The 23272-nt window shown below is 41.2% G+C and overlaps 1 protein-coding gene across 2 annotated transcripts; it reads right to left on the minus strand.

Moving 5' to 3' along the window:
• Positions 1-383: 383 nt before the first annotated feature.
• Positions 384-13589, minus strand: ANP32E (acidic nuclear phosphoprotein 32 family member E). 2 transcript variants are annotated; one of them, XM_079725115.1, is made up of 7 exons: positions 13463-13531; positions 10465-10614; positions 9860-9982; positions 8330-8495; positions 7079-7260; positions 1409-1463; positions 384-697 (listed from the first exon to the last, which is right to left on the minus strand). In XM_079725115.1, the coding sequence occupies exons 1-7, from the start codon at positions 13514-13516 to the stop codon at positions 627-629; spliced, it is 801 nt and encodes a 266-aa protein (XP_079581241.1). In that variant the 5' UTR covers positions 13517-13531; the 3' UTR covers positions 384-626. The 2 variants fall into 2 exon arrangements, with proteins under 2 accessions (XP_079581241.1, XP_079581240.1); XM_079725114.1 differs by lacking the exon at positions 10465-10614 and having other exon boundaries at positions 388-697; positions 13463-13589.
• Between the last annotated feature and the right edge of the window lie 9683 nt (positions 13590-23272).

Genomic DNA, 23272 nt, shown 5'->3' on the forward strand with positions numbered 1-23272 from the left:
CACCTGGCTTAAAAGGTTTTAGAAGCCTTCACAAAAGCCATGAACTATATTGTTGAATAGAACCTTTACTATTCTGCTCCTACTTTCCAAGCTACTCATGTGACAAAAAAGCACCCAAATACCCTCAGCCAAAAAAAAAAGTCACTGCACTGCCTTCAAACTAAAGATCTCTGGGTTGCCTCTAAAAAAATAACCAACTTATCATTCAAGAGACTATTTTCATTCCAGATTCCAGCCAACTGTGATTTCAGTTAATTTATAAATAATTTTAAAACCCTATGAATGAAATGCACCATATTATGCCTGTGTAAAAGCAATCATGTTTTAATTATGCTAAAAATGACTAACACAGTGAGCTTTAATTAGAAAAATTAAGATTCTAAATAAATTGCTAGGGAATTTCACAATGGGGTCAATGAAAATTTGTCTCTACGTACAATATGATCATTAACAGACTAGTTAATCTTATTTGGAATGGTAAGGCAAAAATAGTGAAACCACACTTTTCCTATAAAAAGTTACACATTATCTTCTGTAGGGATAGCTATCGTACATGAAGAAACAAAGAAGATGTGATCACTCTATTGCACACCCAGGAACATTAGGGAATCTGGTCTTAGAATGATCTAGTCATCTTCTTCCTCTCCATCATCTTCAGCATCTCGTTTCCTCTTTTCCCCTCGAAGACCTTCTTCTTCTGAAAGAGTAAAAGGAAAACTGTAAAATACTTAATTTTAACAAATGAATATTTGTTAAGCTACAGAATTTTGAATCTTAGTGAAAAGTTAATGGTGTACGAAAATTATAGGTTAAGTTTCCCCTCTGCATTACTTTCAATTTCAGTATTGAAACAGCCTTAATAGACTTAGAAATCCATAAATAATGACAGCTTGCTATGCGCCTTAATAGACTTAGAAATCCATAAATAATGACAGCTTGCTATGCACCCTTGTGGCCAAATCATGAAGTACAGATCAAGAAACCAAGCGCTTGACATCATTGGAATTGTTAGTGAATTTTTAAATTTCTTGAAAGGCCTAGGTAAAAAGAAGCAGAGAGCAAATCTAAAATGGGCATTATCTGGAGTTCAACTGTTCTTCTCTTATAAATAAGGTTTCACCCCCTCCAAAATGAAAGGCCCTAAGAAAATCATAAATTGAGCTTATGGTTCCATTATCTCTTCATTCCTGTTTAGAAAATAAATGTTACAAGCTGTTTTTTTCTTTTAAATGGAATTAATGAATACCCTGAGAAAACTCCTCTTTAAAAAAGGTTTTACACCTTTCAAGGAGTTCTATTATATGTTACCAACATCAAAGAGATCAGTGATAATTTGAATAATAGACTCATTCTTTAAAATCCATGAATAATAGCTTTTTAGGATTTTTGAATGGCTAATGTAACTCACCCTCTTCTTCTTCTTCTTCCCCTTCTTCAACATAGTCATCATCATCTTCTTCATCCTTGAGATTCAAATATTCAGTTTGAATATGATGCAAATCAACTTATTTTCGAAACAGAAATTGACTCACAGACATAGAAAACAAACTTACGGTTACCAAAGGGGACAGGGGGTGGGGGAGGGATAAACTAGGAGGTTGGGATTAGCAGATACAAACTACTATATATAAAATAGATAAACAAGGTCTTACTGTATAGCACAGGGAACTATATTCAATATCCCACAATAAACCATAATGAAAAAGAATATGAAAAAGAATATGTATATGTATACATATATATGTATAACTGAATCACTTTGCTATATACCAGAAACTAACACAACATTGTAAATCAACTATACTTCAGTTAAAAGAAAAAAAATTCAGTTTGAGAATAAATAAGGCATGACATGGGCTATTCACTGTTTGATAATAATACATTCCACCAGGAGCAAGAACTATGGTCATCCTGTGTACTGACAACCTCTGTCTCACTTACAGAGGTCTTTTTTAAAAACCCAACTAAATCTAGTTTCTTCATGAAAACAAGTTATGTCTGAGACCAGCAATGTTCAAAAGAACTTTCTGCAACAACGGAAATGTTCTGTATCTGTGCTATCCAATACAGTAAGCACTAGCCACAGGTGGCTCCTGAGCATTTGAAATGTGGCCAGTGCAAATGAGGAACTGAATTTTAATTTTATTTTACTTTAACTAAATAAATAAATGTGCCCGGTGGCTAATGGACAGAGTAACTTTTGACTATTTCAAAGACACAGTCTTCTGTTTTATAGACTGAGGAAGGATCACCTGAATGTTAGCCTGAACACAGCTACATGTGTTGAATAAGTCACTTAATCTCTCTGAACCTTAGTTTTCCAATCAATGAAAGAAAGTATTCATCTAGAAAGATCTCTAAGTTCCTTCTACATCTAAAAGTCTACACATCAAAATAGCAAATGTCAATAAAAATCACAATAAAACTTGATCTAAAATTCCTGTGGAAGAGTTGTTCTGGATAGCTAAGATTTAAACATAGCCTTGAAACATCATAACCATTTTTTTTTTACTTTAGCCAACTGGGATAAAATCTCTAAAGTGCATTGCATACTTCTACCATTTTATGCTAAACCTAACATATCTTTTTCTTGAATTGTCATAGTCACCATTGTGACCATGAGCAGTACACTAATTAGTATATGCCAATTCTCTCAAAGCCTATTAATATATATAAGACGGTTTTCTCCTTTTTAAAATGACCCTGGCCTCTACTTTTTCTTTCTTTTTTTTGCGGTACCCGGGCCTCTCACCGCCGTGGCCTCTCCCGTTGCGGGGCACAGGCTCCGGACGCGCAGGCTCAGTGGCCACGGCCCATGGGCCCAGCCGCTCCGCGGCATGCGGGATCCTCCCAGACCGGGGCACGAACCCGTGTTCCCTGCATTGGCAGGCGGACTCTCAACCACTGCGCCACCAGGGAGGCCCATGGCCTCTACTTTGAGTTATATCTTTCCCTAGTTTTTATGCCTTCTCTTTTGCAGTTAGTTACTATTTCAATTTTAATCTGCTATGGATTCAGAAAATAGATCAACAAGCTTACCAGAGAACTGAATATAAAAGAGAAAACAGGATTAGAATAATGGCTTGAATACTCTTCTACAAAGAAAATGTCTTTTGTTATGTATACCTTTTACAGTTACCGCCTTGTGCTTGGTTGTGTTCCAAATGGTTAAGTTCTAATATGTGTTTGAAAAAATGGAATCAAGCTAGGGGTTGATTGGAGGGTCCCCCCTCCAACCCCAAAATAGTTTACTCCTCTTTAAAAATAGTTTAAATGGCAAATGTTAAGAACTGCTGGGTAGTTAGGAAAAACTTGGACAACTCACACTTTTCAAAGTATCCACAGCTCTATTTGTCTCTAGAAATATTAAACAGAACCTATTTTTCCAGCATTTAGCTTAAAGCCCCTGAGAAACTAAACTGCATGACACTTATATCAGAAATCATTCTTATACAGTTAATTCAAACACGAAAACATTCCATACCAGAACACCCAAGCTGCCAGGAGCGTACGCAATAGATGGGGTAGCAAATAAACTAAGGAACTATAGTAAAACTCAGGAGAATGTGTGGGCTTACATTTAAAGAAGAAAAGGAAGGAAGAGAAGAAGGGTAGAGGAGAGAGGGGATGGAAGAGTGGGGAAAGAGAGAGGAAAAGAAGGAGAAAGAAAGGACATTTTAAACATTTCAAATCTGCAAGGAATGATAAATGAGGGTATTTAAATATTTATAATTTTTTAAAAGCCACTTGAAATACTAATCACATTTATTCATGATAATTTAGAAAAGCCCAAGTCTAAAAAGCAAATTACTTCTCTGGATTTTGTTTTAAACAAAACATGATTAATCAATTCATGTTTTTATGCCTTTTTAAAAAAATATATCATCTATTAGATTACCAGAGACTTGCTCTGTAAAGATTATGGTCTTAGTTCCTAACTAGTGGGTAATAAAATGTTTCCTCATTTGTACTATGGATAGTGCAAGAACACAATAATTCCCAATTCTTCTAAAGCCCCCATCTCCATTTTTAATGAAGTATACTACACATACATAAGTCCCTCTTTATACATATTAATTCCTTACCTCTGAAGAGCAGCTGAAATAGAAATAAGACTCAAACAAAGCATAGCTAATCAAATACCATTTCTATTTCCTTCTAATTTCTTTTTTAAAGCTTATAGTCTCTGAAGTTTCTTTGGCTCTTAGCTTCTAAAAACAAGGCTTCGGGCTTCCCTGGTGGCGCAGTGGTTAAGAATCCGCCTGCTAATTCAGGGGACACGGGTTTGAGCCCTGGTCCGGGAAGATCCCATGTGCCGCGGAGCAACTAAGCCCGTGTGCCCCAACTACTGAGCCTGCACTCTAGAGCCTGTGCTCCGCAACGAAGAGTAGCCTCTGCTCTCCGCAACTAGAGAAAGCCGGCGTGCAGCAACAAAGACCCAATGCAGCCAGAATACATAAAAATAAAATAAATAAATTTATTTAAAAAAATAAAAACAAGACTTCATTTTAAAAAACATCCAAATTATCTCATCATGATTGAAAACTTCTGGTCCCAGCTACCTGGGTACCACATTGACTTAATGTTGTATGTATTATCTTAGAGATGTTTGTTCTATACTCCACCACATCATTTTTAGTTAATATTTCCCAGTACTCAATAGAATGATAAACATAAACATTTGCAGTTAGCTGAAGGTCATTTTTAAATGACTTAATACTATTTAAAGAAGAATTACTGACAGAGAAAATAAAAAGTCAATTGCAGGGAATTCCCTGGTGGTCCAGTGGTTAGGACTCCATGCTTCCACTGCAGGGGGCATGGGTTTGATCCCCGGTCAGGGAACTAAGATCCCGCAAGCAGTGCAGCACAGCCAAACAAACAAACAAAACAAAACAAAACAAAGTCAAACTGCAAAATAACAAGTCCATTATTTTACTAAGTAAATTAAAACTTAGGGGAAAAATATTCAAGTTGTATGCTGATGTAAACGGAATAGGTTGCCTTTCTCCCTGAATACTTAAAAGTTCTGTTCTTCATTATTGTAAAGCTAACTCATGAAAGCCCCAAACAAGTTTAAGTCCCATTTTTTCTACCCTAGTTTCATATTTAAAATGGTATCAGAGGGCTTCCCTGGTGGCACAGTGGTTGAGAATCCGCCTGCCAATGCAGGGGACACGGGTTCAATCCCTGGTCTGGGAAGATCCCACATGCCGTGGAGCAACTAAGCCTGTGTGCCACAACTACTGAGCCTGTGCTCTAGAGCCCATGAGCCACAACTACTGAGCCCACGTGCTCTAGAGCCTGTGAGCCACAACTACTGAGCCCACGTGCCACAACTACTGAAGCCCACACGCCTAGAGCCCGTGCTCCACAAGAAGCCACCGCAATGAGAAGCCCGTGCACGGCAACGAAGAGCAGCCCCCGCTCACTGCAACTAGAGAAAGCCTGCACGCAGCAAAGACCCAACGCTGCCAAAAATAAATAAATAAAATAAATAATAAAATTTTTTTTTTTTTTTTTTTTTTTTTTTTTGTGGTATGCGGGCCTCTCACTGTTGTGGCCTCTCCCGTTGCGGAGCACAGGCTCCGGATGCGCAGGCTCAGCAGCCATGGCTCACGGGCCCAGCCGCTCCGCGGCATATGGGATCCTCCCAGACCGGGGCACGAACCCGTATCCCCTGCATCGGCAGGCGGACTCTCAACCACTGCGCCACCAGGGAGGCCCTAAAATTTTTTTTAAAATGGTACCAGAGAAAAATCATCATTAATCAGTGATACTGTCTATCTAACTAATGTAAAAGTCATTAGAACAAATAAAAATACAATTTCTAGTCTAAATAAGAGATGTTATTTTTAATAATAAATACTACTTTAAATCATGAATTATGAAAACAAAACTCAATAATTTAACATTAGGAGAAAATAACTTATCTAAACTCCCAGGGACTAAAGATCATTTGTTCAAGTCAACTGATTTCCTGTGAACCTACTATGTCCCAGTCAATGTACTGGATGCTGAGATAGAAAAATGAACAGCCCTCCCCTGAAGGAGCTATCTAGTAGAAAGTGGCCAAATAAACAAGTTTTTACAGAAGAGTCTACAGGCAACAGACACCTAATCAAGGTTCAAAGGTAACAGAGGAAGGAGTGACTGTCTCTTAAAAATTACAGAAAGCTTCAATAATGAGGCAACACCAGAGTTGAGTGTTTAAAGATAAGAATCACGAAGCATGATTTGAGTGGTAGTTACACAAGGATGTACATATATAAAATTTCATGGAGCTGTACATAAAATCAGTCCACTTTACATGCTTTAGTATATTAATGTTTACCTGAGAAAAAAGAAAGTAAAGTTCATTAGAAGGCATGGGTAGAAAGTCATTTCAGATAGAGTAAACAACATGTATACAGACAGAAAGGCAATAATAGCTTTGTGTGATGATTTAATTTGGTATTGAGGGAGATGAAGCTAGAGAAGGTAGCAGAGGCTAGATAATGAAGGGCCTTGTATGTCTTGGTGGCAACAGGGGAACATTAAAGGGTTTCAAGCAGGCTAGTGATATGATCACATTTGCATGCAGACTACACAGGCAAGCACTATGGAGGATACAACAAAGTGGTGACGCTGTTCTCAAAGAGACCATTTAGAAAACTACTAGAAAAGCATAAGCAAGAAATAATTAGGGGAAAGGAAAGTTTTCATGAGTGCCTATAATGTGCCAGCAACTAGATACTTTACACATATTAGTTTGTTAAATCCTTAACGACCCTATGAAGTTGGTATAATCTCAGTTTTATAAATGCAGAAACTGAGGCTCAGAAACATTTGTAAAATGTTTCCACTATCCCATGCTGCTGAGGGAAGAACAGATTTGAAAGCTATCTAGGAGGTAAAATCATAGGGTTTATGATTATCTGGATGTAATATGAACTGAGGGGCAGTGGGAAAAAAGATAGGCAGACACACACACACAAGTTAGAAACAACTCTCAGATTTCTACACAACTTACTTTTTATATTACTTAACCCTATGCCTAAACAGTTAATTTTCAGTGCACATAAGAAGGTCTATTCACCTGAATTTCTTCTTTCATTAAGTATGAGAGGCCCACCTCCTCTTCTCCCTCTCCCAGTTCTGAGCCTGCTTCATCTTCATCCTCATCCTCATCCTCGTCCTCCTCTTCTTCTTCCTCTTCCTCATATCCTTCAGGTGGACCAGCTTCATCTTCCTCTTCCTCTTCATCATCTTCACCTCCATCTTTAAAAATATATTAAAAGATAAGCAAATGTCCAGGCAAATGTTTTTGCCTTGGCCCCTCAAACTCGTAAGCCAATGGGTAGAAAGTATCTCAGGGTGATTTTTTTTTTTTAAGATTTCTCTTTTATAACATCCCATTTACTGTTTGAGAAATATGGTGTCTAAATATTAAAATTTTCCCAACGTATAGATTTTTCATCAAAACATTACATGGACTAAAGTTTATTTTACTTCGTGGACACTTCAAAACCTGCCTGTCCATCATTCCATCATTTTATAACACTGTTTATCTATCAAATATCTTCTTACATGTGAAAAACTTTTCAACCAATAGTAACAGTGTCCCATTACTGACAACAGCTTTTCTGTCATCTGATCTATTAGTCACCCATTTATCCAGAAATGTATATTCAACTCTCTAGAGCATTTCCATCACCCCCCCCCACCAAAAAAATAACATATCCATTAACAGTCACTCACCATCCTCCTCTCCCGCAGCCCTGACAACGTTAATCTACTTTCTGTCTCTATGAATTTGCCTCTTCTGGGCATTTCATATAAATGGTGTCATACAATATGTGGCTTGAGTATGGCTTCTTTCACTTAGCAGAATGTTTTCAAGGTTCACACACTGTAGCATGTATCAGTACTTCAATCATTTTTGTGGCTGAATAATATTCCATTGTATGGATTTATCACATTTTGTTTATTCGTCAGTTGATAGACACTTGGGTTGTTTCTACATTGTGACTTGTATGGATAATTATGTGATGAATGGTTCTTTTTTTTTTTTAGTACTATTTTAAAAGTTTTACTTTTCACTTTTACTGGGTGGTGGTTAAGTTTACACAAATATAAAATTTCATGGAGCTTAATATTATAACAATCATTAAATTCCCCAAAGCTATCAGAAATCTGAACGAATACAGGACTAGGACTATGAGTTTTTAAATTTTTGTCTTACTAACGTCTTTTTTTTCCCACACCTAAATACCCAGGCCTAATCTAATTTGCCAGCTAGACTGGAGGCTATAACTGTGACACATTTATGAGTATTAAGAATGATTACCTTCATCATCCTCTTCTTCTGAGTCTGGTGCTTCATTATCCTCCTGGTCAAATCCATCTAAGTACGTGATTTGTTGTAGCAGTTCAAAAATACTTTCTCTATAATCTTCCAGGTTTGTGATCTCACAGTTAAACAAGTCAAGACTCTTCAAATTTTTAAGATTTTGCTGGGAAAGTAAAAAGTTAAAAATTACATTCAAGATTTTAAAACTCATGTTATTTATTTTTAATTCATGAACCAGAACATGTATACAACTTTAAATCAAGAGAATGATTTTTGGATTTTTAGAATTTTATAAGGAAGGGTTATTATATCAAGCCCAGCTAATTCTCTTAATAAGGCCCTGGCACCTAAACTCCACGGGAGTAGGAACTTTGTTTTGGTAACTGCTGTATCTCTAGCACCTGGCTTAGTGCCTTACTCATAGTATGCACTCAGTATACTTTGTTGACTGAATCTGTGCCTAAATAGGCAACAACAATAACATGGTTAGTTTAAATCCACAGTCAAGCTTATTTTCAACAATTTCAACCTCCTCCCAAGCATTTTTTTTAAAAATCAGAGCAACAATTTTCAGAGTTTCACTTCATCTCCTTTTCCTTCCCTCATACCAGGAAACAAAGAAGCAAATAAAAATAATCAAGAAAAAAGAAAAAGGAATAGAATTTAAGAAAATACTGGAAATTTTAAAACCAGATATTCACCTCCTGAATTTGATGATAAAATAAATTTCTCACTGATTTAAAAATTTATCTGGGGCTTCCCTGGTGGCGCAGTGGTTAGGAATCCGCCTGCCAATGCAGGGGACACAGGTTCGAGCCCTGATCTGGGAAGATCCCACATGCCGCGGAGCAACTAAGCCCCTGCGCCACAACTACTGAGCCTGCGCTCTGGAGCCCGCGACCCAAAACTACTGAAACACGCGCACCTAGAGCCCGTGCTCCGCAACAAGAGAAACCACCGCAATGAGAAGCCCGCGCACCGCAACCAATAGTAGCCCTCAGGCTTCCCTGGTGGCGCAGTGGTTGAGAGTCCACCTGCCCATGCAGGGGATACGGGTTCGTGCCCCAGTCCAGGGAAGATCCCACATGCCGCGGAGCGGCTGGGCCCGTGAGCCATGGCCGCTGAGCCTGCGCGTCCGGAGCCTGTGCCCCGCAGCGGGAGAGGCCACAACAGTGAGAGGCCCGCGTACCGCAAAAAAAAAAAAATTTTTTTAATTAAAAAAAAAAAAAAAAAGAGTAGCCCCCGCTCTCCGCAAGTAGAGAAAGCCCGCGCGCAGCAACAAAGACCCAACGCAGCCAAAAAATAAATAAAATAAAATCGTAAAGTAAATAAATTTATTTTAAAAAAATTTATCTGAATGTTTTACTCCAAAGGAAAATAAAGCAGTATCATCTAGATCACAACATATAAGAAATTCAGAAGTTTCAAATGAGTGACATAAAACAAGTCAGTAAGATAAAATTCAAGCAAATCTCAGAAAAATTCAACCAAAAAAAAGCAAGTCCAGAGACAAACCTTTCCACTTACCAGAGCTTCTACTGTACTGAGATCTTTGATTTTGTTTCCACTCAAATTGAGGTAGGTAAGGTTTGGACATTTCTCTGCCAGGACTTCCAAGCCTCCAGAAATTATATTGTCACTAAGTTCCAACTATATATTCAACATGGGGAGAAAACAAAGAATGGTGAAGGCTTAGGACACATCAAAGATTTCTCAAATGTATCAATTTAAAGAAGAAAACAATTGTCATTCTCTCTGGCTTCAAGGGACTGTCACAGTCTTTAATTTCCAAAATCCCACCTATGACTGCCAAATAAAATATTAGAATCTCTATATAACAGACTTCTAACTCAGGTTTGGTTCCAGTTGTATAATAGTTGGATTTTATGTTTCAAAGAAAAACATTTGGTAGATGTTAAATTCATGCCATAAAGCGATTTCATTAGTCAATTTAAATTTCCAAAAGTAATATGACAGCTGATTTCAAAATCCTACAAAACCCGTTTTCCTACCTCTAGAAACTTAGAACCTTCTAATTAAAATGCAGAATGGTTGTTTCATTTGGGAAAAAAATATACATAATAGCCCACGGCATCAAAATCATGATGCTTTCACGCCTAGTGCCAGCTTACCTTTCGAAGTTTATTTAAGCTGGGCAGCCGGGCCAGTGAACTTAGTTCCACATTAGCCATACTCAGAAACTCTAGTTTTTTAAAAGTATCATTCAGGCCCTCAATTTCCCCATTGACACAGAGGCAATTATCAAGGACCAACTCTGTCACCTATAAGAGAGAATATGAATGATTCTTTAGTTTGCAGTCTGTTTAGCAAAAGACCTGGGTCCTGACACTCTGGAAATGTGAATATTGAAACCACCAATTCCTTCATATAGATCCTTTTCATTCTCCCCCCAAATTGAAGTACAGTCTGAAGTCATCATTATAAGTTAACTTTTTAAATTTAAACTTGGACTAAGAAGTTCAATGCCTGCTTCAAATCACTAATAAAAAAATTTTAATTGCATAAAAAAGAAGACTTTGAAAAAGGTCCCATGTGAAAATTGTTTCTGACCCTCATGAAAAAGACCCTCAACATCAGGGCATATATTTATGCATGAGGGGATACCAAGGCTACTGAGAAAGGATTTAAGTGAGTCCTAAAACAGCAGGGAGAAGAAAGGAAATTGTTTTATTCACTTTTTCAGTTTAAACCCCCTTATTTTGGTTGATAAATGTCACCAAAACTCAAAAATACCTTGTTACCCTTCACGAAGAAATGTTAGAAAGCTCCTTCTGAGACAGCCCAGCGTTCATATGTTATTTGTTCTAATATCGAGGTGAAACAATATCACCCAGAACAACACATCCTTGACAAAATGTTATTTTTCCCTGCCACCCTGGTAGAATTTTTGTGATTTCTCCCCAGTCTTGGGAAGGGGGTGCTGGATCCTCTCTTAGGTCAGAGTTGTAACAAAACTTTCTGGTGTGGGCCTAAATGGACTTAATCTTAAGAGGGAGGCAGGAAACCCTGGCTCTCCATTCCCAATGCAAAAATATGTTTGAGGTATTTTGAGAAATAAAAATTAGCAACAAGGAATGCTACTTTCTCTATTTGAACATGACATAATTATTTCAGGAAGCAAAGAAGGCATCATAATCTGTTTAGAGAGGAGGAAGCCAAGGCCCAGAGGGTAAGAATGACTGCCTAGGGTCAGTCACAGTATGTGGCAGAGCTGTGCCTCCACTGTAAGTCTTCTGACTCCTAATCTAGCTGAGTGGAGGAGAGAGGGCCACTAGGTTTGGTGTCAGAAAACCAGTTCTTCCACTTGAGTAAGTAACTTCACTGCCCTGAGACTCCGTTTGCTAATTTGGATTCTACAACAATACCATCCACCTTACAAGTCTGTCGGAAGGAGGAAACAACAAACACGAAAAGTGCTTTGTAAACTGTAAAGGGCTATACAAATAGGAGACCGTTATTACACCACAGGGGAAGGAGGGGAGGCTGCAAAAAGGCAACATCCGGCACTCCCCAAAACTGGCAAGGAAATTACTAGGGATAGGATAGGTATAAGAATGGGGAAGGAGGGGCAAACCCACTTTTTCAACCCAAGACATAAAAGAGTATTCGAAATGTGTGCTTCTTTGAGACAGCATTTTAACTTTGATTTTGTTTGTTTTTTCCTTAAGCCCCTAAAGACTAGGCCCTAGGAAACTTCAAGTTATTTGTGGGATGATAGTAGTGACTGTTTCCTCCTCCCTGCTATCTACCAATTTCAGCGAAACAGAGACTTTTTAAAAAGTACATAAAGACCTTGGATTCCCACCCTTCACGCCGCCACAGCCCACCGAACAGACCCTACTCATCCTCCACGCTGGTATGCACAAGCACCACCTCCACCCCTGCTGGAAAAAAATTATATCCCTTATATTGCAATTCTGGGGTTTATTTCAGAGGCCTCAATCAGCAAGACCCTATAGACATTTTCCTCTGCGACCAGAAATGCGAGGTTCCTCGTTGGCCGTGGGCCCCGCTCTCGCGACCTGCCGCTCCGACCGACGGGAAACCCCACAAGGGGCGGGGACACCCCAAGGAAAAAGGGGGTCGCCTCCCAGCCCGCGTTCCCCTAGCGCCTCCGCCCCGGGCGGGGAGAGCTGGGTGAAGCCGAGGAGGCGCCCGCGAAAAGGAGGCGGAAACGCCTCCCGCCCGACCCCCGAAAAGTTGACCACGACCCCGCCTCACGTGGCCCCTCCCAACCCCGTCTCTTTAACTAAGGCGACAGCAGCGAGAGCGCATCATTTAGTTTCGCCGAGCCCATCTTGAAAACACGAAACTTCTACGACCCATTTGTTGAGTTTTGTGAAACCGTCTCCAGGGATCAAAATTGGAGTTGCAGCCACCACGATACGACACGCCGAATTTCGTTACACCTCGGGGGGACGAAGGGGATAAAGCCTCGTGTCCTCTCCCCACCTCCGGTCACTGCGACAAGTCCCAAAACTTACCCGCGGCCGAAGAACGGGCCGCTGACCCAGATTCCGCCTGGCGGCGGGCGGCGCGCGCCGCTTCCCGGGGGAGTGGGCGCCGCCAGCAGTGGGCCGACCGCGGACTCCGCGAGCGACCCCAGCCCGTGCCCGGCGCGACGTCGTCCAACGCCCAGGGGACTCGAGGCCGGAGACGCCCCCCAGCCCAAAAAAAAGAGTTGGCAGCACTGCAGAAAAGTTGGACTAACTTCTCAGGCGACGATGGCTGCGGCAGAGGCGAGTGGGACCGGGGGGTCGCGCCCACGCCGCCGGCCCCAAGGAGCTGGAACGTGAGGAGCGAAGCGGCCGAGCGGCCCCCAACACCCCGCTTCCCGCCTCCACGAGGCCAGGACGCCTGACTCGAGGAGAGGAGAAGGGGCTAAGCCCCCAAGCACACACAAAAACGCCCCTAGAAACTTAAACCCTTCGCCATTTTAAGTAAAAGATTTTAATGATTTAAAAGTTAAAATTAAATATTTTCCCCCAGCCCTACCCCCAGATGGGGGTTAATTCATTACCCCGCCCCACACACCCACCAGGACCCCCAGAAACCCGATCCTCCGAATACAGGGCTGGTGAGGAAGGGGAGGGGGCTGAGTCATCTCACCTCCTCCGGGGCTCTGTCCCTTAACTCCAGGTTAATCCTCTTCTTCATCTCCATGTCCTCCTCCTGCTCTTCTGCTACTACTCTCCTCCCTTACCTTTTCCTGCCTTTCCCACTACCCCCAACCCTAAAATTTTAAAAGATTTAGAAATGAATGAAAAGAAATGCAAATATAAACGCCCACCACCACTACCAGATAGGTGTGGGGGAGAAAGAAGGGAATAGCAAATGGAGTCCAAGGAGTTGGGACTCTAACTCAGCTGCCCCCACCTCCTTGTCCACACACTCGCGCGCGCACTCACACGCACACACATACACACACCCGCAGTTCCTTCCCCTTCAATGGCTGCTCGGAGACTGAGCCTCCATGACACGGCACCGCCAACCCCCTGGCCTACACTCCACCCACCTCCCGAATGTATTGGTTGATTCTTCAGCATCTCACTACTCCACTGGGTTACATAAATGTCTATCAGTCTTTAGGGCGGACCTGAGCCAGAAACACTGTGCGTATTGGCTACGACCAAGCGCGCAGTTAACTCCGATAGGTCCAGGAAGGTGTTCGTCCCGGGGAAATGATTTTGAATCCCAATAGCCCCCCTCCTTTTCTTTGTGTGATTGGCGCGCTTTCCCTAGATGATCGGACGGTTTTGAAGCCTGTCGGGTTTCTTTTTGTTTTTGTTTTGCCTGTTTTTAGTGTTAAAGGAAGGAAGAAAGCATCCTTCTTACGTGTGGAAGTTGCGAGACAGATAATTTAGCACACGGCACCCACCCGCTCTTGGCGGTTTTAAAGCACAGCTCCTGCTTTGTAGCCAAAGTGTACAGCAACGTGCACATCACATAAAAAGGACTCCTTCGTGGCACTGTCCTGCCGGAGATAGGCTTCTGGTGCAGAACCAGAGCAGGGATAAAGATGGTAGTTTAACTTCCAGCAGGAAGGACTGAACGATTTTGAAAGCAGTTGGGTGAGGTATAAGTTAGGCACCTTTAAATAAAACTACCCTGGAGGAATTGTTACAGAGGTAATTGTTGCTGTAATAAACACTAAGACCTTGGAGGGAAAACAGTGCTGGCCTAACGAAAATCAGGCATCAACACGTATAGAAATGGTACTGCAATGCCTCTCCTTTCTAAAATCCCTTTGGTTGGTTTCCATGGAAATCTGTAGTTTAAATGTGCTTTTAAAAGTCTGTCAATGTGGAATATAAAAGAGGTGTAAGAATGATTTTTTAAAATTTTGTCTTGAGAGTCTAGTTTTTCTTAGTTCTTGTTAAATTCTGTCCTTTCCATTCCCTTATACCTTTCTCAGGATAAATACCCAAAGAAATTCCAGATGATTTGGGGAAGGAAGTGGGTGACTTAGTACAACCTCTCCCAGAGCTGAGTGTTTTATTTGCTATTTTTCCAGTTTCTCAAGTTAGAGACCTTAGGATACAGACTTCTAACCACTCCACACCACCTCTCCTCCCATACCGAGATACACAGCTCCTCAAATAGGCTTACATTTAAAATGTAAATATCTGGTATTTGGCATGTTAAGTACTTTAAAGGAAAACAAAATAGTGACTGTCTTTTCCTTGCCAAGTGTTTCCTTTGAATTCCCTGAAAAGGAATTTTTATGAAGATGAAAACAAAGCAGGAGAGGGAGAGCTTTTGGTATAAAATGACATGGCAGGGGGCAGGTATTTGGGGTTAGTTTAGTTGTTAGTTAGTTTGTTTGTTTGTTTGAATACAGGCCAAAGGAAGCCAAGATGATATAAAACTGAACCAAAATGAACTGAGGAACAGTTCAAGGAAGAGTTTAAAGAACAAGAGAAGGAAAAAAGGGGCTACAAAGAAACCTGGAAGTGCATTTTAGTACCAGCTTAGGAAGAAGTCCTGTGTTCTGACCCCCCCTAGCCATTGCAGAGTCTGGAACTCTGGAATGGAATCTCAGAGAGAGTTCAGGGAAGGAGATTCAGATTTGGGAGTCATCCACATATGAGTGATAGCTGAGGGCATGAGAACAAAATAAGATGTCCACAGAGAATGTATATAAGAAGACTTATCAGGCAAAGGAGAGCAAAACATGGTTGAGGGGAAAGAGGAGAGAGAAGTTAAGTTGTCTACCATAGTTGTCAAAGAAATTGAGGAGCAGGTAGAAAAGAAGGAGGTGAATTTGTGGGAAAAAATGTATGGAAGCCAAAGAATTTCAAGGGACAGATGATTTTGTGGGTTAAATGGTAGGGCTTTTGTAACAGAACACAGTAGACAGAATGGGAGAGTGGGCTAGAAATACTGAATGTGAGGAAAGGCCATGAATTCATTTCACCACTGGATAGTAGCTGCAGAAAGTACACCATAGTAAGCATAGACAGGGATCCACGAAAGTGGGCCTTATACCCCATACCCATTGTCCCCACCCTCATATCATCTCTTATCTCCATTACCTCAATACCCTGAAACTTTCTAGTCTTAATCAAGAAGCCAGGATAAATAAGATGCAGGGGAATAAAAATTCCCCACAGGGCTAGTACACAGAAAGAAAGGTGCCCAGGAAGGGGTTGGATGAAGAAGAATACTACCAGTCTAGCATACAGGTGTATGGAGCTAAATGAAGGATAAAAGAATGAAATACAGTCAGACATGGAAACAACCTAAATGTCCATTACAGATGAATGGATAAAGAAGATGTAGTGTGTATGTGTGTGTATGTATGTGTGTGTGTGTGTGTATATATATCTTTTAAAAAATGAAATAATGCCATTTGTAGCTACATGGATGGACCTAGAGATTATCATACTAAGTGAAGTAAGTCATAAAGAAAAAGACAAATACCATTTGATATCACTCATATGTGGATGCTAAAATATGACACAAATGAACTTATCTATGACACAGAAACAGACTCACAGGCATAGAGAACAGACTTGTGGTTGCCAAGGGGGAGGGATGGATTGGGAGTTTGGGACTAGCAGATGCAAACTATTACATATAGAATGAATACACAACAAGGTCCTATTGTATAGCACAGGGAACTATATTCAATATCCTATAACAAACCATAATGGAAAATATGAAAAAAGAATATATATATAGGGACTTCCCTGGTGGCTCAGTGGTTAAGACACCACGCTCCCAATGCAGGGAGCCAGAGTTCGGTGCCTGGTTAGGAAACTAGATCCTACAGGCATGCCACAACTAAGAGTTTGCATGCCACAAATAAAGAGCCTGTGAGCCGCAACTAAGGAGCCTGCCTGCCACAACTAAGACCTGGCACAACCAAATAAATAAATAAATAAATGAAAGAATATATACATATATATATATATAACTGAATCACTTTGCTGTACAGCAGAAACTAACACAACATTGTAAATCAACCATACTTTAATTTTTAAAATTTCTTTAAATTAAAAAAAAAGAAATAGAGTCAGGAAAAAAGCCAAACTCGTGAAGTAAAACATGTTTTAAGCTGAAGTAATGAGGCAGGGTTTAAATGGTAGAATAAAGAGTGAGGTTAAGGATTCAGGAGCAAAGGAGCAAGGAGTGGAATGAATGAGAGGACGGTTCAGAACACTCCTTTAATGCACCAATAAGAAGCATGCATCAGGATATTATTAACTCAACATCTTTAAGGTTCAAAAACTAAACTCATCCTCTGCTGCCGAGTATCTTCTGTTGCCTCTCCAGATCCACTCTTCACCCTTCCCCACCCTGCTCTGCTACCCAAAACCCACATGAACTGCATCAAGTCCTATGACTTCCTGCATTTGGTCCATGGGGGAGAGGCACTGATAGGAAATCGGAAGTCTGCAGGACACTGAGGCTGGAGTACTTTTTCCCCAACTGCCTCTGTGTCGGGTGGGTACAAGAGGACCAACTCCTTCTACTGAAAGCCACAGATCTGTTTGGGGCTATAGCCAACACTGTGATGCACCACCCAGATTTTCCTTCAGGAACGAGGACTTATTCCATGGTACTGGGAGTACTGCCGGAAGATGACCTTCAGCTGTCAGTACTTGTAGGGGTTGCCTTGGCTGAAGAAAGTTGCCTTGCCCAAGGTTATACCTCCTTCTGGGGGCATCCTACATCCAGTGAGTGATCAACACTGGGGTGTAAAGGCCCAGCCAGCCCTTTTGCCCTGACTTAAACAAACTCAAGACTCATTCATCCCAGCTCTAGAGCACCCCCAGGGGTTGACTGAGGGCTTTGTTGGACTGCATTGCCATTCAGTTTCTCCCACAGCTTAATCCTGCTTCCTTCTCCTCCCTTCTACAGGTATTGGTCCCAAGAGCATTCCCCAGTAAATATCCTGAATGCTATTTCCATCTCACAGTTGAGTTCCTAGGGAACCAAACATGTGACAGAGCCCCTCTCCACATAGCTACCCTCTGAGAAAGCCCAAACTGACCTATGGGAGAAACTACATGGAGAAGCCTCCAGCCTACATGAAGAGGTGAGAGGTACCCAGCCAGCCCTCAGTTTCTCCAGGCCCCACTGTTTCCAGCTCCAGCCACTGTCTGATTGCAACCACATAAGAAATCCGGAGCCAGGCCACCCAGCTGAACCCGTCCCCAATTCCTGTCCCACAAAAACCATGAGAGAGAATAAAATGATCATTAGAGGTTTAAAATGATCATTTAAACCTCTAAATTCGGAGCTGTTATACAGCAATAGTAACTTGAACAACCCCCTCGATCACATTTTTCTGATCAAGTCTCACTAGTGCCCTTTTGCTCTGTACTGGTGATAGTCATTCTACTCTTTTTAGTTTTGCTTATGCTGTTCTTTTACTTTAACCAAAATGATTTTTACCTCCTCTGAATCCTTAGGACTTATTAAACATATTCAGTGTTTATCTTATGCTGCCTTGCAACATCTCATATGTGTTATCTAATTCAAATTTGCCCAACCAGATTGGAATTTCCTAGAGAAAAACCAAGTCAGTAACTTCACTTCCTCTGGCATCACTCACAGGCCTTAGCACAGTGCTGAGCACACAGTGGGTGCTCAAGACATGGTCAGTAATTGATTATGTCTCAAATAACTCTGAGATGGTAGTTTAAATTCATACTTCCATTAGGAAATATAGAGTTTGGTTGATGCCTTCTTGAGGAATAAGTAATAGGAGTTAAGGATAACTGCAAACTTCTCTTCCTCTTAACTTTTTACCTTTCCCTTTTCCAAACTAGTTAATTTGCAGTCTCAAGACAAAACTAAGCTGGTGCAACTAATGCCAGTGCATTTTCTCCAGAGTTCAGACTGATTTAGAACCACGAGAAACTTTTCCTATCCATACCTCTGAGAAATCCCAGAAAACCATCCAACAGGGTCACTACTGCCCCTCTTGGCACCAGGATAGATGATCAATACTCAAAGAATATGAACAATTCTACAGGCTCATCATGCTAATATTCTGTGAAAAGCTTCCAGGCCAACACCCGCCAAGGCAAAGTAAGTTGTTATATTTGTATAGGATCTTAGAGTTAAGGGCTATATATCTCTATATCTACATCTATACCTATATCTATAACTACCTAAAATGAGCTACCTTTCCAAAGGAAAAAAACCTGAAGTTTATTGCGGCTAAATGGTGGGGTAAATTGTCTCCAAAGATGGCCATGGACAATTTCTCCCACCCTGTGCATATATGGCACTCATCCCATCAAGAAGTGGAGTGTATTTCCCCTCCTGTTGAATCTGGGATAGCCTTGTGATTTGCTTTCACCAACAGAATGTAGTGGAAATAACACTGTGCAAGTTCTGGGCCTAGCCCTTAAGAGGCCTGGTATTCTCTGTTTTTGCTCTCTTAGGGATCAGTTCTCAAATAAAGAAGTTCAACTAGGCTGCTGGAGAAAGAGGCCATATTTAGAGAGACTATAAAGAGAGAGAGAGTCCAGACATCCCCCAAGCTGTCCCAGCCACCCCAGTGGAGGCCCCAGCCATGTGAGTTAAGCCATCTTGGATCGTCCAGCCCTTGTCAAGCTGTCCCAGCCAACATCATGTGGAGTAGAGATGAGCCATTCTACCATGCCCTGCCCAAATTTCAGAATCTTAAGTAAATAAAGCATGGTTTTGGTTTTGGTTTTGGTTTTTTCCGGCCACGCCGCACTGCTTGCAGGATCTTAGTTCCCCAACCAGGGACTGAACTTGGGCCCGGCAGTGAAAGCACCAAGTCCTAACCACTGGACCACCAGGGAGTTCCCAGCACAGTTGTTGTTGTGGAGGTTTTTTGTTTTTTTTTTTGTTTTTTGGGGCTGTGTTGGGTCTTCGCTGCTGCGCACAGGTTTTCTCCAGTTGCAGCGAGCGGGGGCTACTCTTCGTTGCAGTGCGCGGGCTTCTCATTGCGGTGGCTTCTCATTGCGGAGCACGGGCTGTAGGCGCGTGGGCTTCAGTAGTCACGGCATGCGGGCTCAGTAGTTGTGGCTCACGAGCTCTAGAGCACAGGCTCAGTGGTTGTGGCGCACGGGCTTAGTTGCTCCGCGGCATGTGAGATCTTCCTGGACCAGGGATCGAACCCGTGTCCCCTGCACTGGCAGGCGGATTCTCAACCACTGCACCACCAGGGAAGCCCCACAGTTGTTGTTTTAAACTATTCAGTTTTGAGGTGATTTGTTAGCAATGGATAACTAAACAATAGCAAAACTAGGGATATACTCAAGGTCGTACAATTAGTACTTTGTGAAGATGAATCTCAAACCTGGTTCCTCTGATCAAAGTTCACATCTTTTTCCAAAGGTGACCATTATGATCCTGTTTAATTCATGTACACAAAATGTTCTGCTCCGTAAAATATTCTTACCCCCATTAATGCCCAAAATGCCACACATAGATATTCAGTCTTATGACCCCTGTTGAGATGTAAGAACTCCACGATAATTAGTAAGTAAACTTAATTATTCTATTAAAATTTAGTTGAAGATATTTATCAGATTTTTTTTGAGAAAAGGTTTTGATTGGCACCATGAATACTATAAAATGATTGAACTGCCACACACTTTCCAGGTTTTTTCCAATCCCATTCTTTCTTTAATTTGGGAACCTTTTCTCTGTAGGGATTTTCAGTGAGTGGCGAAAAGGGAAGCATACCATTACAATAAACTCTTGATTTTTGCTGTATGAATACTAAATTCTATGAAATATCTGAAAAAGGTTAAAATTCTAGGTTGATATTCCCCAGTTTGAGTCACCTCTTTATATGCTAAGGGAGTACAAACCAGTTTTAACATTAGTCAAAGTAAAACAAAATTGGGAGAGTAAGTCTCCTAGAAATAAATCTATATTGCAATATCAAATGGAAATGATTTAGAGATTTTGCACTCTAAGAATTATTGCATCATTGCATTTCTCCAGTAGCACAGATAATAGTTACCTTAAAAGAAATGTGTGACCTTGATAACAAGGTAACTTTCAAAAAATAACTTGAAACTTCTAGTTAAACATGGAGAATTTAATATAGTACATACTTACCTCCATTCCTTCCCAAACCTACTAAAATGACTTTGAAGGAATAAACCTAAACCCAAAAGGACAAAGAGACTGAACAAGGAGAAGACAGTTGATGAGAGAGCTCAACAAAATTATGGAATCTGTAAAGCTGATGAACCATGTAGTTCAGAAATGCTTTCTCCTCACTTCTGATGTTTTCCTTCTTGAAAAAAAGAGCTCAGTTAGTACAGCTGGGCCTCTCCCAGTCCTTTGTTCATCCACCCTAAGTGGAGTATTCCACTTCCCTCCATCCTCTGTGCTCCTGGGAGAGACAGCCTGTTCATCAGAACACACATTCTGCTGTGCTCCTCCACACTGAGGTCTGCCCCAATCCAGGCTGCCTGATTCTGGGGTACAGTTAGCAGGCCCACTGACTCTCAAACTAAGCTGCATCCTCCAATCTGGCCTCCAACAGTAATAAAGGAGATATGTTGACCTCCATATTTACTTTTTGCTTTATTTCCCAACTTGTTCAGGATGCTTGCACAAAGAAGGAATGCTATTATTGGGACCCCCTCAGAGACCCCATTAGACTAGAGGTAATTGTCTTAGCAGAGAGGAGAAAGTTGAAACCTTACTGCCTGCAGGAGATTGAGAGACAAACTGATTTACACTGTAGAACCCCACAAAGATTTTGAATTTGGAAACACTAAGAACCCTTGAAGGTGAGGGTGAGCATAGGGCTAAAACAGAAGAAACAGGGCTTCCCTGGTGGCGCAGTGGTTAAGAATCCGCCTGCCAATGCAGGGAACATGGGATCAAGCCCTGGTCCGGGAAGATCCCACATGCTGCAGAGCAACTAAGCCCACGCGCCACAGATACTGAACCTGCGTTCTAAAGCCCACGAGCCACAACTACTGAGCCCGCATGCCACAACTACTGAAGCCCGCACGCCTAGAGCCCGTGCTCCACAACAAGAGAAGCCACTGCAATGAGAGGCCCGCACACTGCAACGAAGAGTAGCCCCCGCTCACCGTAACTAGAGAAAGCCCACGCGCAGCAATGAAGACCCAACGCAGCCAAAAATAAATAAATAGTACACACCCCAAATTAAAACCAAAATGAAATATCACTACACACCTATTAGATTGACTCCTTTTTTTCCAACTGACTGTATCAAGTGCTGGAGCAACTGGAGCTCTCAAACACTGCTGGTGGGAATAAAAACATATGAAGAACAGTTTGGCAGTTTTCACAAAGTTAAACATACACTTACCACACGACCCAGCACTAGGTATTTAGTTAAGAACAATAAAAACATATGTCCACTCAAAAACCTGTACTTGAATGTTTATAGTGGTTTTACTTGTGGTTGCTGAAAACTAAAAACAGCCCACATATTCTTCAACTAGTGAATGGATAAACCAACTGTGTACAACTGTATAACGGAAAAACTCAGCAGTAAAATGAAGCAAACTCCTGATACACAACAACATGAATGAATGCTGAGTGAAAGAAACCTGACTCAAAAGGCTACATGCTGTATAATTTAATGCATAAGACATTCTGGAAAAGGCCAACTTATAGGGTCAGAAACAGATCAGGAATTATGTCCGGGACAGGGTGATGTCCTGATTATGATGGTGGTTACACGGCTTTATGCATTTGTCAAAACTCATAGAACTCTACACTAAAAATGGTGGGGCTTCCCTGGTGGCGCAGTGGTTGAGAGTCCGCCTGCCGATGCAGGGGACACGGGTTCGTGCCCCGGTCTGGGAAGATCCCACATGCTGAGGAGCGGCTGGGCCCGTGAGGCATGGCCACTGAGCCTGCGCGTCCGGAGCCTGTGCTCTGCAACGGGAGAGGCCACAACAGTGAGAGGCCCGCGTACCGAAAAAAAAAGGGTGAATTTTACTCCATGTAAGTTATACCTCCAGAAACGTGAGTTTAACAAAAGGAATGAGTTTGAAATTTTTCATAATAAAGAGTTGGGTTTTTTTTAAGTATACACCCTCTTTCAATTCTACTTCTAGGAAAGAGTTGGACAAATGTGTAAATATATACGAACAAGAATATTCTGATTGAAGTATTGTTTGTCATAGGTAAAAATTTTTAAAAAACAAAAAACAAAAAAAAAATCTACCAGTCCAAAGGCAGAGGATTAGTTAAACACATTGGGTTTCTACTATACAATACTATGCAGTTTAAATTGCTGACAGGGATATATATTTATTGACACAGAAGAATGTTCACAAAATAGTGTCAAGAAAAAAGGTTCTAGGCCCATTATGTGTATAGCTCGGTCCTATTTTTGTAAAAAAATAATATTTATACACACAAAATATATTCATTTAGATATAGCGTCATAGAAAAAAGATTGTAAGTTAGCAGAATGGTAACAGT

Source organism: Hyperoodon ampullatus (assembly GCF_949752795.1).
Source record: "Hyperoodon ampullatus genome assembly, chromosome: 2".
NCBI lineage: Eukaryota > Metazoa > Chordata > Mammalia > Artiodactyla > Ziphiidae > Hyperoodon > Hyperoodon ampullatus.